Here is an 18,162-nt window from a genome sequence, read left to right as displayed (position 1 = left end):
GGGAGACGTTGCCTCAAAACAACCCCCCTCAAAAGAAAAAAAAAACTAAAAATGAACCTACTGTATGACCCGGTTACACCACTCCTTGGCATACACCCAAAGGACTCATCCTATTGCAGACACACTTGTACAACCAAGTTTGTTGCTGCTCTTTTCACAATAGCTAAGAGATGGAAGCAACCATAGTGTCCCTCAGCTGACGAGTGGATAATGAAAATGTGGTACATTTACACAATGGAGTTCTACTCGGAGGTAATGAAAGATGAAATAATGAAATTTGCAGGTAAATGGATGAAATTAGAAACTGTTATACTAAGGAAAGTAATACAGACTCAGAAAAAAAATGATATATGTTCTCCCTCATTCGTTGGTGAATTCTAGCATCAAATATTTATGTCAGTATATATCCTAGTATAACTGCAGGAACCAGGAAAATGGAAAGTAACCAGGGAGGTAAAGGGAAAGAAGGAACCTGAGAGAGAGGAACAGTAGGAGACAATTGTTACTAAGGGAGAAATTTGTAAAATGGGGGTAGTTAAAAGGAAGGGGGAGAGGGAGGGCTGTACAAGGAACTATAGGGATAAAAGGGGAAGAAGGTACTCAAGAGAGGGAGACTGGGGAGGGGGAGGCATGGATTGAGGAGGAGGTCTGGATGTGAGTGGGAAATAGTGTATGAAATTTTAAAAGCTCAAAAAAAAAAGTTGGAGCTGGGGAGATGGCTCAGTGGTTAAGAACACTGACTTTTAGCAGAAGTCCTGGGTTTGAATCCCAGCACCCACATGGCAGCTAACAACTGTCCATAACTCCAGTTTCAGGCGAACGGACAACCTCTTCTGTCCTCTGCAGACATTGCATGACATGGGTGCACTTACCTACATGCAGGCAATTACACATATACACATAAAATAAAAATAAAAAATAAAATAAGTTAAGGGGCTGGAGATATGGCTCAGTGGTTAAGAATACTGGTTGTTCTTGCAGAAGACCCAGGTTTGAATCCCAACACCCACATGGCAGCTAACCACTGTCCATAACTCCAGTTTCAGGCGAACGGACAACCTCTTCTGTCCTCTGCAGACATTGCATGACATGGGTGCACTTACCTACATGCAGGCAATTACACATATACACATAAAATAAAAAATAATAAAATATTTTTTTAAAAGTTTAAAAGAAAAAGAGAGGGGAGACCATAGCAGACAGGAATTATCAAGGGAAAATTGAAATACTTTAAATGGGGAGGGCACGGAAGGAAAGTTAGACAGGGAGGGAGAGAGAGGAGAGATAAATAATGTCTAATTAGTATAAAAAACCAGAGGGAATCATATTAGTCCAAAAACCTACTGAAAAATTACACATACAATATCTCTACACGAGTCCATGTATAAAGCTAAAGAATACATAACCAGAAACAGTACCAGACAGGAGAAACCTTCCTTTGAGTTGTTGACCAGAGTGGTCCAAGTGACTGCCAAAATTACACAGGCTATTGCCACAGTCCTTGGTTGCCTTCCAAAACTTGAAGTTAAGACCCTACTGCTGAAGACAGGGCATACTTCGGACACAGGATTTGGAGCAACGCAGCTGGAATTGACCTGGAAGCCACATTCTCTGACAGCTAGCTCTCATAGCTTTGGAGAGCACTATGCAACCTGCTAAGGGAGAACATCAATTGATGGTCCAACTCCAGCTTCAAGGCCTAAAAACCACATCAATGACCAGCAAAACAAACAACATTGAACTCACAGAGATATGCTTGCCTCTGCCTCCTGAGTGGTGGGACAAAAGGTGTGAACCACCACACCTGCCTAGTAGTGGCACTTTTATCTTGGGGGTAATCAACAGCTACCTAATTGGACTTAAAGCCTACTCAATGGGAGAAACTCATGTGTCGGTACTGTAAACCTAGTCAAACATAATTGGAGAGGTCATAGATCTTAGAGAAAACTCCAAGGCTGTCACATCTTTAGACAAATGTAATTTCTTAATATATGCAAAATATGAATCCTTAAATTTACTGACAAGTATCCTAGTCACCACCCATCAAAGAAGCTTCTTTTTCAAAAGAGATTATTACAGAATTCCACAAGTGGTCACACACAGAGATTGTCTGTGACTTGCCCAAAGCCTAAGTGGCACATTTAGGATGCACCTCTACAATCAAAGGCTCACAGAACATAGAATAAGGATGAAGAGAACACTAATTAATGTATCTTTCAATTCTCATCAATGAAGCTCCCTCAGGACCAGGAACACAAAAGGTCATAAATGACCAAAGCATAGCAATTAAGAGTATGCAGAGTATGGGTACTTGGACAGGATTCCTATATTAAAATCCACCCACCCAGGGGTCAGGGACCATTTCAAAAGAGGGGGGCAGAAAGATTTTAAGAGCCAGGGAGGAAGTGCATGACCATATAGAAATAAGAGTCCTACAGGCTCCTGGGGGTCTTCTCATATGAACCCACAGCAACGGCGTCAGCATGCGCAAGACCAGAGGAAACTCGTGTAGACAAAAGCCCAGCACAGAACTGTGGAAATGGACATCAGGCCCCAATCTTAGTTGAAGAATTACTGGCAGCTGATTACTCCTCTTAAAGGGAGGGACTCCAGATAGGATGATTAGACCTCAGTGGATGACCTTGCACTGAAGGACATGTGAGAACACTAACTTGACATGATAGGCATTAACACAAATGACATAATGTGTGAATTCTACTGGGGGTCTATGGGAGGGGGCCAATGAGAAAGGGGGTATAAAGATGATTAAGATGGCTGGGCATGGTGGCACATGCCTTTAATCCCAGCACTCCAGAAGCAGAGGCAGGAGGATCAATGTTAGTTCAAGGCCAGCCTGGTTTAAAGAATACCTATTCTTTTTTTTTTTTAATTTCATTTTTTTAAATGTGTATGTGTATATGACCTATATGTATGTAAATGCATCCATGTTGTGCAGTCCCCGAGGAGGACAGAAGAAGGTGTCATTTCCCCTGGAACTGGAGTTACGGACAGTTGTTAACTGCCATGTAGGTGCTGGGATTCGAACCCCTGTCTTCTGCAAGAATGACCAGTCCTCTTAACTGCTGAGCCATCTCTCCAGTCCCAAGAATACCTATTCTTGTCTGATCATATCTCAATCTATTTTTAAAATTATTTGTTTGTTTTTGGTCTTTTTTGAGACAGGGTCTTCCTGTAGCCCCAGCTGGCCTGGTACTCCCTATGTAGACCAGGCTGGACTTGAATTCACAGAGATCCGCCTGCCTCTGCCTCCTGAGTGCTGAGACTAAAGACTTGTGCCACCACACCTGACTCAATCCATTTTTTTAAAGATTTATTTTTATATGTGTGAGGGGGTACCCAAAAAGATCAGGCAAGGCTGTAGGATCCCCTGGAGTTACAGGCAGTTGTGAGCTGCCATATGTGGGTGCTGGGAACCAAATTCAGGTCCTCTGAAAGAGCGGCAAGTGCTCTTAACACCACTGAGCCATCTCTCCAACCCCTTCAACTCATTTTTCATTAAGTTATTTTACTACTGTTGACTAACGTGCCAAGCATACTGGGGTAAGATTTTTCCCCTTTATCGTAAAAACTTTTGTTTGCTCTGTCTGAATTTGAAAATAGCGTCTTTTATTTTTTTTGAGACAGGGTCTCCCTGTAGCCCCAGCTGGTCTGGTACTCACTATGGAGACCAGGCTGGCCTTGAACTCACAGAGATCCACCTGCCTCTGCCTCCAGAGTGCTGGGATTAAAGGCATGTGCCAGCAAGCCAAAAATAGCATCTTTTTTTTTTCCATTGAAGTTTCTATTTAGCATTCAAATGTTCCAACAAATGTGTCAAAGGACGCCATATATTACTGTCTACATGCTCTGACTTATTAGATAATACACTAGAAGTAATTTTTTTTTTCTTTTTGCGACAGGGTCTTATAGCACATGCTGGCCTGGAATTTGTAAAGTAGCTAAGGCTTACCTTGAACTCCTGATCCTCCTCCCTCCATTTCCCATGTGCTAGGATTACAGGAATGCACCACCATACCGGGCTTAATCAATTTTTTTCCTATGATCAAGTAAGTCATTGAAAGAAATTCTACTCTGCTTTTGTAGTCACCTACCCAGCTTTCCAGCATAAGCTATTCCTTGGATCCATCACAACGCATTCCTACATCTCACCTAATCCTCTCCAGAAATGGCTTTACTGACCATCCCAGGTCCTGCAACAAGGGCATATTGGAGAAAAGAAATGGGCCCTCAAGTCATCAGCACAGAACCTTCCTCACCAACCGAAAGCTCCTGGACCCTGCCCTAAGTCCCCTCAGCGCACATGTGGAGGCCAGTCTCGGTGGCTCGGTGGGGTATCTTCCTGGCTTGCACATCCTTCGGGGCCGACTCAGTTTCTCCAGGCTCCGCCCATTCTCCAGGACTTGCTCAGCTCCTCCCAGCCCCGCCCCGAGCCAGACCCCGCCCCTTCCGTGGCGGCCCGGGTCAGCCCACGGCTTCCGCTTCCGGCGGCGTCTGCGTTGGCGCTCACTGCAGCAATGGCGGCTGGCGGTAGTGATCCGCGTGCGGGGGACGTGGAAGAAGATGCCTCCCAGCTCATCTTTCCGAAAGGTGGGACCCCGGACGGCTCGACTTCCCGGGGACATGATCCCAGCGTTACAGTCATCCTCGCCTCGCTTCAGGCCTGACCGCAGCGAGCGCTGGAGCCTGGCCCTGGGTGCGGGGTGGGACAGAGAAGGTATACCCACACCGGGTTGGTCTGCCGGGCACAGGTGAACTTGTGGGTGGCTTGGTGCCTTGGAGAAGGAGCCTTCTTAATTCCACGCCGCCGTCCTTGTAATCCTGGACACCCAAGTGCTCCTGTGGTGCCACTTGTCTTTTTCATACCGGGTCTTGTTATGTAGCCTAGACTGGCCTCAAACTTGCTCCTGAGTGCTGGGATTACAGGCACATTCCACCCCTCCTAGCATTTAGGAGGATTCAAGTTAGGTCCTTTCATGAGTACGCCAAACACAGGTCTGGAGCAGAAGTCTGATTTCTAAATTGGTAGCTGTCAGAAGCTGAGCTATGTTCCATTATAGTGCTTAGTCAGAAATAGTTCAGGAACTAGAAGTGGACCCGAGGGTACATTCTCTTGACTCTGCCTCTGAGCAGAGATGCTCCTTGTCATTGGTTTCTAGACTCTCCTTTGCAGCTTTGCAGGTTAGGAAGAAGAGTTAAGGAAGATGGGTGCCAGCCTAGCATGACTGCTGCCTCTTGTTGTCTGGATAAATGTGTGCTAGCAGCTGGGTACAGTGGTGCACACCTGTTATTCTTGCTACTTGGAAGCTGGAGTAGGAGACTTGCTTGAGCCCAAGAGTTCAAGACCAGTCTGGACATTATAGTGAGATCCCAATATTCATGCCATGCTTTTGTGACTTGTTTTGTTTTAGAGATAGGGTCTAATTAGCCCAGGCTAGCCTGGAACTGGAAATGTAGCCAAGGATGACCTCTACTTCCAGAGTTTCTAGGATTACAGCTGTGCATCACACACTAGGTTTATTTGTGCTGAGAATGAAACCTAGGGTGCTTTCTATATGTTAAACATGCACACTGCCAACTAAACTACATCCCAGTCCTGTATTACTTTTTCTTTTTTTTCTTTTTTTTTTTTTGAGACAGGTTCTCCCTGTAGTCCCAGCTGGCCTGGAACTCACTATGTAGACCAGGCTGGCCTTGAACTCACAAAGATCTGCCTGCCTCTGTCTCCCAAGTGCTGGGATTAAAGGCGTGTGCCACCACGCCCGGCTAAGCTGTAATAATTTAAAGAAGATGGTTTTCTGGTTATACAACCAGTTAACGCAGTTTTTAAAAATGATTATGTGTATGAGTGTTGCCCGAATGTAAGTACATCCGTGAGTGTAATGCCCACAGAGGCCAGAAGAGGGTATCAGATTCCCTGGAACTGGATGATTGTTAGCCACCATGTGGGTACTGTGAACCAAACTCAGGTCCTAAGCAAATTTTACTACATTTACTTCTTTGTGTCTGGGAGTGCATATGTGTCAGGGTACATGTGTGGAAGTCAAACGACAGCATGTGGGAGTTGGTTCTCTTCTTCTACCATGTGGGTTCTAGGGATTGAATGCAGTTGATCAGGCTTGGTAGTAAATACACACCCATGTGTATGTGTAGAGGCCAGAGGAGGACATTGAGTTTCCTGCTCTATGACTCTTCACCTTTTTCCCCTGAGACAGAATCTGTCACTGAACCTAGAGCTAGGCCGACTGCTTGCAGCAAGCCTGAGAAATCCTTTCTCTGCTACATACACTACCCCTGTGCTAAAGGTTTTGAGAGTGCATGGACATGCCTGGCTTGTGCTAGAGGTTTGAACTCAGGTTTTCATGCTTGCTCACCAAGTGCTCTTATCCACTGACCGTCTCCTCAGGTGCTCTCTCTTTTTTTTTTGCCTTTTTGAGACAGGGTCTCCCTGTAGTGGGGCTGGCTTGGAACTCACTATGTAGACCAGGCTGGCCTTGAATTTACAAGAGATCTGCCTGCCTCTGCTGGGATTAAAGACCACACCCAGCTCTTTTTTTAAAAAAATATTTATTTTTATTTTATGTGTACAAGTGTATTGCCTGCATGTATATAAATGTGCCTGTGTCATGCAATGCCTGTGGAGGTCAGAAGGCGTTGGATGCCTTGGAACTGGAGTTATGGATGGTTGCTAGCCACAAGTGGGTTCTGGGACTCGAACCCAGGTCCTCTGGGTAAGAGCAGTCGGTGCAACGGTTTGCTATACGTCTCTTTTTAACAGCTGAGCTACATCAACTAATGAGTTGGTTTTCTTTCTTTAGGAAGATGGAGTGATAAATTTTGTTACACAAATAGCTGTACAAAGATCCCCTACTTTGTTTCCTTTTGTTTCTTGAGTGTGTGTGTGTGTGTGTGAGAGAGAGAGAGAGAGAGAGAGAAAGAGGTTTTACCTAGAAAATATTTGTTAGGGAGGGTGTCTTAAGTCTCCTCTCCATAGTTACAGAACAGTGTCTGGGAATGGAGAGATGGCTCAATGGATTAAGAGCATTTGCTGAATAAGCATGAAGGCCTGAGTTTCAATCCCCAGCACACGTTTTAAAAAAAATTGCAAGGCATGATCACAGGTATTAATAACCCCAGTCTTGTGGAGGATGGAGACAGGAGGATCACTGGGGCTTGCTGACTGCTAGCTTAGGTCTAGGCTCATGACAGACCCTGATCAAGGGAATAATTTGGGGAGAGTGGTAGAATGAGATACCCATTGCCCTCCTCTGACCTCCATGAGCACTTGTGGGCACACCAAAACAACAAAAACCAGTGTCAGAAGCATCCCTTCTCACCTCCCACTCCATCCTCCATTTGTTGATGCTGGATCTGGGCAGTGGCCCTGGAAGGCTGTAGTTCTCAGGCATCTCTTTCCTAGGATCTTCAACAAGAATAGCCAGTCCTTTAAACCATTGAGCCAGCTCACCAGCCCCTAGATGGTGATTTTTTTTGGTCTTTTTGAGACAGGGTCTCCCTGTAGTCCCAGCTGGCCTAGAACTTGCTATGTAGACCAGGCTAGCCTCAAACTCACAGAGATCTGCCTGCCTCTGCCTCCCAAGTGCTGGGATTAAAGGCTTGTGCCACCATACCCAGCAGAAGGTGATTTTTAAATATTTATTTTTATTTTTATTTTATGTGTATACAAGTATCGCCTGCATGTAGGTAAGTGCACCCATGTTGTGCAATGCCCATGGAGGACAGAAGAGGCTGTTGGATCCCCTGGAACTGGAGTTACGGACAGTTGTTAGCTGCCATGTGGGTGCTGGGATGCGAACCTGGGTCTTCTGCAGGAACAGTGAGTGTTCTTAACCGCTGAGCCATCTCTCCAGCCCCTAGAAGGTGATTTTTAAAAGAGTATTTTCAGTTGCTGTTTGTGCTTCTCATAGAGTTTGAAACAGCTGAGACCCTCCTAAACTCCGAAGTTCATATGCTTCTGGAGCATCGAAAGCAACAGAATGAGAGTGCAGAGGATGAGCAGGAGCTCTCGGAGGTCTTCATGAAAACTTTAAACTACACAGCCCGCTTCAGTCGTTTCAAAAACAGAGAGACTATTGCAAGTGTCCGAAGGTGAGTGCTAAAAGAAAGTTTTATTCATCAGACTCTCAGCTGGCTATATCTAAGTAAAACAAGATCTTTTACCAGAAATTTAGCCAGATGGGCCAGGCGTTGTGGTGCATGCCTTTATTCCCAGCACTTGAGGCACAGGCAGGTGGATCTCTGAGGTTGAGGCCAGCGTGGTCTACATAAGTGAGTTAGTGATACCATGTCTCACAAAACCAAACAACAACAACAAAATTAGAGCAGGTGCAGATAGGGGAGGGGACCTAATACCATCAAATTATATTGTATGAAAATCATCAAATTTCAATTTAAAAATGTAAAAAAAAATTTTTTAACTAATTGTGGTGAATCTGCGGATAATCCTAGTGGGAGGTAGAAGCAGGAAGATCAGGGAGTTCAAGTTCAGCCTGGACTACAAGAGACCCTGTCTCAAAAAAAAAAAAAAAAAAAAAAGCTGGGCATGGTGGCACACACCTGTAATCCCAGCACTGGGGAGGCAGAGGCACTCGGATCTCTGTGAGTTCAAGGCCAGCCTGGTCTACAAAGTGAGTTCCAGGACAGCTGGGGCTACACTGTCTCAAAAACAGACCAAAAAAAAAGGGACTGGACAGATGGTTAAATGGTTAAGAGTATGTATTGCTCTCCCTGAGCACCCTACTTCAATTCCCAGCACCCACATTAGGTGGCTCAGAGCTGCCTGTAACTGCAGCTCTTGGGGAATCCAACACCTCTGCCTAGAGTAGGCACCACCACCCCAATGCACATCCCCACTGCCCCAGACACATAAATAAAACTTAAATCTTGGGACTGGAAAGATGCTCAGCAGTTCAGAGCACTGACTGCTCTTGCAGAGGACCCGGGTTCAATTCCCAGCACCCACATGGCAACTACGAACTATCCTTAACTCCAGTCCCAGGGGAATCCGAAGCCGCCTTCTGACTGCCAGAGGTGCACTCACATACATGCAGGCAATATATTCATACACATAAAATAAAAATTTAAAAAAATAAAAAAATATTAGAAAAAAATTTTTAAAGGGCTGGAGAGGTGGCTCAGTGGTTAAGAACACTGACTGTTCTTGTAGAAGACCCGGGTTCAAATCCCAGCATCCACGTGGCAGCTAACAACTTTCTGTAACTCCAGTTCCAGGGGATCCAATGGCCTCTTCTGTGCTCTGGCATTGCATGACACAGGCGCATTTACCTACATATAGGCAGTACACACATACACATTATAATAAAATATTTTTAAAAAATGATGGGCCAGGCATGGTGGCACACACCTTTAATGCCAGCACGCGAAGCAAAGGCAGGTGGATCTCTGTGAGTTCAAGGCCAGTCTACTCTACATAGCCAGTTCCAGACCATCCTGCCTCTGCCTCCCAAGTGCTGGGATTAAAGGTGTTCGCCACCACACCCGGCCCTCATTGTGACATTTTTATCCATGTATGCTGTGCAATATATTTGGATCATAGGATCATACCATTTTCCCCTTCTTACCTTCTTTTGTCTCCTACTTTTCATTATTTAACTTTCTTTTTTTTTTTTTTTTTTTGGTCTATTTGAGGCAGGGTCTCTCTGTCGCCCCAGCTGGCCTGGAACTCTTTGTAGACCAGGCTGGCCTTGAATTCACAGAGATCCTCTTGCCTCTGCCTCCTGGGTGCTGGGATTAAAGACCTGTGCCATCACACCCGGCTGATTATTTAACTTTCTATACTTTGATTTTCCTCTACAACCAGCTTACTTCTCCAGAAAAAACTGCATAAGTTTGAGTTGGCCTGTTTGGCTAATCTTTGTCCAGAGACTGCTGAGGAATCCAAGGCTCTGATCCCAAGGTTAGTGCTAGATGTGATAATGTCTATGCTTTGGATAAATTTCTATAAGTAGTATCACTCAGTCTAAAGGTGCATATATTTAACATTTGGGTTGGTACTTTGCCAGAAATGAATAAGAATACCTTTAGGGTATATGAGATAGGAGGTTTACTTTGGTGGGGTGGGGGCGGGGGGCTGTTGGTGACAAGGTCTCATGTACCCAAAGCCAACCCTGAGTTCCTGATCCTCATTCTTCCACTTCCCGAGTGCTGGGATTACAGATGTGAGCAACAAACAACTGGCTTGAGGATGATGCTTTGTTTTGTTTTGTTTACATTTATTATTTATTTGCTGGAGACATTATGTCATGGCTGGCATGTGGAAGTCAGAGGACAAGTTGGAGGAATTGGTTCTCCTTTCACCATGTGGGTGGGTTTGGGGAATCAATTTATACATCAGACTTGGAGACAAGTGCTTGTAAGCACTGAGTCATCTCTGCCAGCCAGAGAATGATGGCTTTATACCATACTGATAACAAGAATATGGAACAGGGTGCTGGGTCTATAGTTTAGTGGCAGAACCCTTGCCTAGCATGCATGAAGACTAGTCACTTTGGAGAGCAGTTTGACTATATAATATGAATGTGTGCCATTAGTGTAATCTATTATTTGCTGCTCCAAGGGTATCAGTGACAGCAGATATTGAACAATTATCTATCAGTCAACAGCAAATGGATTTTTTTAAATCTTATGTCCATACAATATTTCTTTTCTTAAATATTTTATTTATTATTTTTATATGTATGTATTTTCTGTGTGTAGGTAAGTGCACCCATATCATGCAGTGACCTCAGAGGACAGAGGTTGCTCGATCCCCTGGAACTAGAGTTACAGACAGTTGTTAGCTGCCATGTGGGTGCTGGGATTTGAACACGGGCCTTCTGCAAGAACAGCCAGTGTTCTTAGCCGCTGAGCCATCTCTCCAGCCCCACAATATTTCTTACAGAGCAGTGAAAATATTAGTGAACTAAAACATGCATAACAGCAGCACATTCCAAAATGAAGTTTGAGCTGAAAAAAATGACAGTATGCATATAGTATACCATTTCTTTTTTTAATATCTTATTTTTATTTTATGTGTATAAGTGTTTTGCCTGCATGTATGTAAGTGCACCACAGAGACCAAAAGAGTGTGTCAGATCCCCTGGAACTGGAGTTATGGACAGTTGTTAGCTACCATGTCGGAGCTGGGAATTGAACCTGGATCCTCTGTAAGAACAGCAAGTGTTTTTTACCACTGAGCCATCTCTTCAGCCCCATATGTCATTTCATACAAAGGTTAAAAGTATAAGATATTTGTTAAGATATTATATATATGAGAATGATAAATGCCAATTGTAGGCAGAAGTTGCTTCTGGGGAAAGAAGGGAAACATTAAATTGGGTCATTAGTTTTTATTACGGTAATTAAAGGAATTTAAATCAGGCCAGACAAAGTAGTCTACATCTCTAGTTCTAGCATTTGGGTGGAGGCCAAGGCAGGAAGATTAAGAGTTTAGGGTTGGGGGCTGGAGAGATGGCTCAGCAGTTAAGAGCACTGACTCTTCTTACAGGGGACTTGGGTTTGGTTCTTAGCACCCACATGGTGACTAACAACCATCTCTAACTCCAGTTCCAGGAGATCTGATGCCCTTTTCTGGCCTCATTTCATTGCATGCACATGGTACATTAGTATACAAAACACTCATACACATAAAATCAAAATAAATTCAAAAAAGTTTTTAAAAGAGTTCAGGGTCATCCTGGGTTACATAGTAAGTTCCTGGTTAGCCTGAGCTACATCAGACCCTGTCTCAAAATAAAAAAAAAAAACTAAAACAAAACCAAAAATATCTAAATCACATATAACTTAAGACATTTTCGATTTTCATTTTTTTTTTTTTTTTTGGTCTTTTTGAGACAGGGCCTCACCGTAGCCCCACCTGGCCTGGAACTCACTATGTAGCAGGGTGGCCTTGAACTCACAAGAGATCTGCCTTCCAAGTGCTGAGATTAAAGGTGTGTGCTACCACACCCAGCTTTTTAAAATCTTTTATATATTTGAAACATAGTATTTTTATAAAGCAAAGCTGAAAAGAAATGCAGTTGAAACACAAAGGTGGTGGAACTGTGAGTAAGCTGCACTTGGAGATGAGTTTGCTTTGAAGAACTGTGGGGAGACTGCCAGTTGCTTCACTTAAGCCTTTTGGTCTTCTTGCAGCCTGGAAGGGCGCTTTGAAGATGAGGAACTGCAGCAGATTCTTGATGATATCCAGACCAAGCGGAGCTTCCAATATTAATCCTTGAGAGCCATCGCCACAACAGCGCTATATTCCCAGGGCTGCGTCCACATTACACAGAAATTCTGTTGTAGAAGACACTTGGACTTCTGCTGTGGTTATTGTTGTGGTTTTGAAATTGACTCTCACTCTGTAATCCAGGCTGACTTCAAACTTGTGACAATCCTCCTGCCTTAGCCTTCCAAGTGCTGGGGTTCCAGGTGTCAACCACCACACCTGACTGGGCTTTTGGAGAGGAAAGGTTGGCTTGCCTGGGTCTGGGTTGCTGTTTCCACAGTGACCATTAGATCATGATGACCATGTCGTCTAGTGAAGCCTATAGGGGCTGCTGTGGCCACTAGTGTGGAAAGCTAGGAATGGTGAGGTAGGCTGATGTGTAAGCTATCTGTTGACTGCCTTGTACCATTGTTTTTGGGCTCCACATTATTTTTTGTTCCTGACATTTCATATCATTTTAATATCAATATATTTTGTAGTTTTTGAAGCTAAGCTAGAATATAAAAAGTTGTATAGGGGAAAAATGTTCTTATTTAAATGCAAAAAGGAGAATTAAACCAGAACAATGTAATTGTTTGATTTTAAAAATATTTGTTTCTTTGCTCATTTCTTTATTGAGGCAGGGCATGCACTCCATGGCATGTGTGTACAGGTGAGGGGGTGACTTGCAGGAGTCAGTTTTATCCTTCCACATGAGGATTCTGAGGATCAGATTCCAGTTGACAGGTTTGGCAGGCAGCACCTTTACCCACTGAGCCATCTTGCTAGCTCCTAAATTTATTTTTTATTTTATTTATGTACTTTTTGCAAGTCTAATGATTAAATCCAAGGCCTTGCACATGCTAGGCAAGTGCTGTACAACTGAGTAACAGCCCAGCCTTGGAATTCTGTGCGCCTGTGTGTGTGGGGATGTGTGTGGTCATGCAAGGAGACTAGAAGAGGACGTGGGAGCTTCCTTTATTGCTGTCTCAATGAACCTGGAGCTAGGGTGGGTTGACCAGATTTTCATGCTTACACAGCAAGTACTCTAATCCACTGAGCCATCTCCCCAACACCCCCAATTTCTTTCTTTTTTTATTTATTTATTTTTTTGTCTTTTTTGAGATAGGATCTCCTTGTATCCCCAGCTGTCCTAGAACTCACTATGTAGACCAGACTGGCCTTGAACTCACAAAGATCCGCCTGCCTCTGCCTCCCAAGTGTTGGGATTAAAGGCATGCACCACCACGCCCAGCCTGATTTGTTTTTGAGATGGGGTATCCTTGTAGCCCCAGCTGGCCTGAAACTCACTCTAGCTTTGTAGACCAAGCTGGCCTTACTGTCATTAGAGATCTGCCTGCCTTTGCCTCTGCCTCCTATGTGCTGGAGTTAAAGGTGTGCACGACCACACCTGGCATACGCCCTAAAATTCTTAAAGGATGAGAGCACAGATGACTGAAAGAGCTTTGGCATACTTGTGTCTAACCCAGAGACAAGGAAGCACACCATTAGAAGCTATTAAACCAGGGGATGCTGCTCCATATTATAGGACTCTTAGCCTTGAGGTAGACATACTTTGAATCTTGGGGGCTGGAGCACTGTTGAAGGATATGGCCCTGAAGCATTTGTTTTGTCACCTTCAAATCTTCATAGACCAGACTTGAAGGCCCAGACACTGAAATCTCCCTCTTATGAGGCATCCAATCCAAGTCCCTGGCTTAATGCTTGAGTGGCAGGTACTCTGGTGGAGGTAATGTGGAAGGCGAGATTGTACCCCTATCTTATTGTCTAAAGGTAGGACATGGAGGGCATGCTTGGAGTGGAGAGAGCTCATAAGCCCTGTGAGCCACCCCCATTAAGTGAGTGTTAATAGGCCTAGTCTCTTGAAGGTCTCTTGCAGCGGCTCTTAGTCAAGACAGCAAATGGGCCATGCGTGGTATCAGATGCCTTTAATCCCAGCACTCCAAAGGCAGAGGCAAGCAGGTCTCTGTGAATTCAAGGCCAGCCTGGTCTACATAGTTTCAGGCCAGCTGGGGCTATAGGGAGACCCTGTCTCAAAAAGAAAAAAAGTAAATGGTCATGTCCAACTTGGAGGCAATAGCTACACAACCGGAAAAAATGAAATAAGCCTGGTAATTTGTGTTAGTGAAGATTTGGGGAAAAAATAGGGTAAGAGTGATAGGATGAGTAGGTTGGTCAGAGGAGGCTGGAGGAGTAGATTAGGGTATCTATAGCATCAGGGGAGAATCTGCTGTGCAAAAAGTGCAGATGTGATGGCTTCAAGGCAAGAGTGGCTGAGGAGAGAAGAGAGCAGACCTGGGGATCAGCATGAAGCTGTGTAGAGGGACTGGAAGAAGCTTTGTGAGGGGACACCCACAGAGCAGAGCTGGCAGAGTGCATGTCTGCTCAGGAGAATAACGTAAACATGGAGAAGTTCACTGGGGTGTAGAGAAGAAATGGGTTCCACTGGCCACATGGGAAAGTAGACAGCTGTAGGAAAGAAAGGGGAAGTGGATAGGTATATGCATTTAGACAGTTCAAAGGGTCACAGATTCATTTATAGATTTCCTGGGTACCTACTGGACTAACCATCCACAGAACACTTTGTGTTCACTAATCAACCATTTGTGTCTTATTTTGTGTACCTATGTGTGGTATGCACATATGTGAGTGTGTACATGTGGAGGTCAGAGGACAACTAGTGGAAATCAGTTCTACCATGTGGGTCCTGAGGATCAAAACCTAGGTTGTCAGGCTTGGTGGCAAGGATCTTTATCCATTTGAGTTAAACTATCTTGCCAAATCCAGACATCTGAGTCTTGAAGTTTGAGCATGGAACATTATAATAATTTTTTTAAGATAAAGTCTCACTATGTAGCTCAGGCTGGCCTGAGAGTCACAGTAATCTGCTTGCCTTCACTTTCCTGAGTGTTGGGATAACAAACATGAGCTAACGTGCTTAACTGAACACTTCATAATGAGGCAGAATCTCATTATGTAGACCTCAAACTCACAGAGGCTTCTGCCTCCCAAATGCTGGGATTAAAAGCATGTACCAAAAAAAAAAAAAAAAACAGAAAACATGAGTGCTGGGACTAAAGGTGTGTGCCACCAAGCCTGGCTTCACATTTATACTCTTAATGGTGCTGTTATAACAAAATCATTACCAGAAAGAGGTTTCATAGAAGGTAGGAAATAGGTTTTGTTTTTTTTTTTAAAGACATGTAGCCAGGCTGACCTTAAACTCTATGAAGCTGATGATAACCATGAACTTCTGCCTCCACCTGCAGAGTGCTGTGATTGATTACTGTGTATGTACCACCATTCCTGTTTTTTGATTGACAGGGTTTAATACATAACCCTAGCTGGTTTGGAATACACTCTATAAACCACACTACTACCCCTGCCTCCTAAGTGCTGGGTTTAAAGGTGTGCACCACCACTCCCAGTGTTTTATGCAACACTGGGGATTGAACCCAGAACCTCATACATGCTAGGCAAATACTATAGTATCAGCCCTGAAATAGTTTTTTGGTTGTTTTTTTTTTTTTTTTTTGGTTTTTTTGAGACAGGGTCTCCCTGTAGCCCCAGCTGTCCTAGGCTGGCCTTGAACCCACAGAGATCCACCTGCCTCTGCCTCCCGAGTGCTGGGATTAAAGGCGTGTACCACCATGCCTGGCTTTAAAGCCTGGTATGGTAAGAGATGCCTGTAATCTCAGGAGTTGGGAGGTAGAGGCAGGAGGATCAGGAGTTCAGGGTCATCTTCTAGGATACATTGCAAATTCAAGGCTCATGAACCAACTAGCCTCTCTATGTGGCAACAACGTACATGAGACTCTGTCTCAAACAGGATGGAAGGCAAGGGTAGAAACCTGAGGTTGACCTTCAGCTTGCATATGTGCACCTGGCATATGCACACCAACACATACAATATACATACACATAATAAAAATGTTTTTAAAAATATATTTTATGTATATGAGTGAGTGTATTGCCTGCATGTATGTAAGTGCATCCATGTTGTGCAAAGTCCTCAGAATTGGAGTTACAGTTCTTAGTTGCTATGTGGATGTCAGGAATCAAACCAGGTCCTCTGCTTTTTTTTTTTTTTTTTTTTTTTTTTGTCTTTTTGAGACAGGGTGTCCCTGTAGCCTCAGCTGGCCTGGAAGTTGCTATGTAGACCAGGCTGGCCTTGAACTCACAGCCTCCTGAGTGCTGGGATTAAAAGTATGCACCACCACACCTGGCCGGTCAGTGCTCTTAATCACTAAGCCATCTCTCTAGCCCAATAAGAAGATTTTAAGAGTCAGGCCAGGCATGGTAGTGCACGCCTTTAATCCCAGCACTCAGGAGGCAGAGGCAGGAGGATCTCTGTGAGTTCAAGGCTAACCTGGTCTACATAGTGAGTTCCAGGACAGCTGGGGCTACAGAGACCCTGTCTCAAAGAGACCAAAAAAGAAAAGGATTTTAACAGTCTGAGAGTTATATATAACTCTGTGAGGTAAAAATATGAAAGTGTCTGGGGCTGGAAAGATGGCTCAGTGGTTAAGAACACCAATAGTTCTTGCAGAAGACCTGGGTTCAAATCCCAGCACCCACATGGCAGCTAAAAACTGTCCATAGCTCCAGTCCCAGGGTATCCAACAGCCTCTTCTGACCTCCAAGGGCATTGTATGACACAGGTGCACTTACCTACATGCAGGCAATACACACATACACATAAAATAAAAATAAATTTAAAAAAATGAAAGTGTCATTCATATGTCCTGTTCTTAGTGGACCCAAAGTAAGCTGCTTTAACAATAGTGACACCAAAGTATGTAAGAATGCACAGAAAAGCTCTTGGCATTCTTTGGATTCTTCACAGTCTATTTTAATTTTAAAAATTATATTGTCTGTGTAGCTTGATGTGTGTGTAATGTGTGTGTGGGTGTTCATGTGTAGGTAAGAGGATACCTTTGTAGAGTTAGGTCTTTCCATCTTTACTTGGGTTTGAAGGATCAAACTCAGGTTGCCAGTCTTGTATGTGTGGCAAGCACTTTTATCACTTGAGCCATCTTGATGACCCCCAAAGGTCTATTTCACAGTGACATTTTCAGAAACTTGCTTTTGCTGCTATAGAAAATCAGGCAGCCAAGAAATCGAGCACCTTACCCGGAGAATTGGAGAGCTCACCACTTTATTTCATTCATGTGGTCCCAGATGAGCTACTGCTCTCAAGTTCTGGGTGACTTCCCACTTTCATTTGCAGGTTTTATAGGGTTTTACTTATCATCTTTTAGCAACCATTTCATTGGTAGGTTTAAATTAGAGTTTCATGTAATTTGCAATTTAGTTACCTATATGTTACAAGATAGCCAGAAGACAATTGCAGGAAATTCTTTTCATAGCTAAGCTGTTAAAAGTTGACTACAAAGGCAGATTTACTGGTAGCTAGTTAAACATTTTTACCATGGAATTTAGTAAACAGGACAAATGCAAACTGGGATCCCATCAGATGACTGTAGTATTTCTGGTTTCCTGAGTTCTCCATTGTTTTATTAGCTGTGGCTAATCATTCACTGAGAAAACCAGCCCATGGCAGTTACTATGTCCTAAAACACAGAGAGAAATATAAAATCAGGAAAGAGAAATTGGACATACAAATCTAATGATGAATAATATTAAATGTACATATATATTTTTCTTCCTCACTGCTAGTAAACAAATTCTCAATAAGAAGGGGTGGTTATTTAACAATCTAGAGGCCACTGGGCCAGTGGTCTTAACATTGTCAGGAATTAACCCTCTAATTGCTGGGTCATGATGACAGCCTAAGGAGATGGCGGTGGTCAGAGATTACCTATGGAAGTATAAGTATTTCAGTATTGTTATAACCAGTCTCTAGGCTCTCTCTCTCTCTCTCTCTCTCTCTC

At 43.8% G+C, this 18,162-nt stretch overlaps 1 protein-coding gene across 5 annotated transcripts; it reads left to right on the top strand.

Moving 5' to 3' along the window:
- The first annotated feature begins 4,478 nt into the window (after positions 1-4,478).
- Positions 4,479-12,858, top strand: Polr2d (RNA polymerase II subunit D). Of its 5 annotated transcripts, none has more exons than XM_008822002.3 (4): positions 4,479-4,608; positions 7,947-8,127; positions 9,860-9,955; positions 12,193-12,858. In XM_008822002.3, exons 1-4 carry the CDS (start codon positions 4,536-4,538, stop codon positions 12,269-12,271), a joined length of 429 nt encoding a protein of 142 aa, XP_008820224.1. In that variant the 5' UTR covers positions 4,479-4,535; the 3' UTR covers positions 12,272-12,858. The 5 variants fall into 5 exon arrangements, with proteins under 5 accessions (XP_008820224.1, XP_029413976.1, XP_029413973.1 ...); XM_029558113.1 differs by having other exon boundaries at positions 4,507-4,735; XM_029558115.1 differs by lacking the exon at positions 4,479-4,608 and adding an exon at positions 7,802-7,855.
- The last annotated feature ends 5,304 nt before the right edge of the window (positions 12,859-18,162 follow it).

This window comes from Nannospalax galili, unplaced genomic scaffold, assembly GCF_000622305.1.
Source record: "Nannospalax galili isolate Female #2095 unplaced genomic scaffold, S.galili_v1.0 scaffold408, whole genome shotgun sequence".
In the NCBI taxonomy this organism is placed as follows: Eukaryota; Metazoa; Chordata; class Mammalia; order Rodentia; family Spalacidae; genus Nannospalax; species Nannospalax galili.
This window is presented reverse-complemented; position numbering and strand designations above follow the sequence as displayed.